The sequence below is a fragment of the Habropoda laboriosa genome, unplaced genomic scaffold (assembly GCF_001263275.1).
Source record: "Habropoda laboriosa isolate 0110345459 unplaced genomic scaffold, ASM126327v1 scaffold124, whole genome shotgun sequence".
Taxonomy (NCBI): Eukaryota; Metazoa; Arthropoda; class Insecta; order Hymenoptera; family Apidae; genus Habropoda; species Habropoda laboriosa.
In genome coordinates, this window is record NW_017100265.1 from 1,875,719 (window position 1) to 1,876,354 (window position 636).

At 27.8% G+C, this 636-nt stretch overlaps 1 protein-coding gene across 1 annotated transcript in view; it reads left to right on the plus strand.

Annotated features, from left to right (window-relative positions):
• The first annotated feature begins 252 nt into the window (after positions 1 to 252).
• Positions 253 to 636, plus strand: part of LOC108573157 (protein arginine N-methyltransferase 7) — a 2,794-nt gene continuing 2,410 nt past the window's right edge. Inside the window, exons 1-2 of the mRNA XM_017935545.1 lie at positions 253 to 399; positions 474 to 623. Coding sequence (XP_017791034.1) covers positions 268 to 399; positions 474 to 623 — 282 coding nt within the window. The 5' untranslated portion in view covers positions 253 to 267. The remainder of the gene's footprint in view (positions 400 to 473; positions 624 to 636) is intronic.

Consider the following 636-nt stretch of genomic DNA (forward strand, 5'->3'; position numbering starts at 1 on the left):
TAATTGACAAATTAATTCGAGCGTGACTCTTGTTAATTTTTGAATATAGTGTAAATTACTTTTAACCTCAGATTTAACTTGTATTTGGTATTTATAAATGAAATTTTTATTAAATAAATGTTAATGTTTGTTAATGTTTTGTGTTATTTGTTCTCTTAGTAAATAGTTATATTGCGTAGTAGGTTGAGTTCTTTAGTGAATGAATCGTATTTGTTGAAAAAATATATGATCAAAATTTGTTTTACCAAATTAATTCATACACGAAATATGAGTATTTTTACCCAATGTTTAAACCCTTTAACTGGAACTGTTACTTGGGAGGAAAAAGATGAACAGTATGATTATCATCAAGAAGTTGCTAGATCAGCATTTGCTGATATGTTGCATGACAGTGAAAGAGTTGGTATATCATATTGCATTGTTTTAAAATAATTTTCAGCTTGTGTACTTAAACACTTTCTGTTTAATTATAGAATCAAAAATATTATGCAGCAATTAAAGCTGCAATTAAAAATAAACATAAAATTGGAGAAGAAGCTAATGTACTTGATATAGGAACAGGCACTGGTTTGTTATCAATGATGGCTGCTAAATGTGGAGCAGACAGTATAACAGCTTGTGAGGTGAATAATTTCT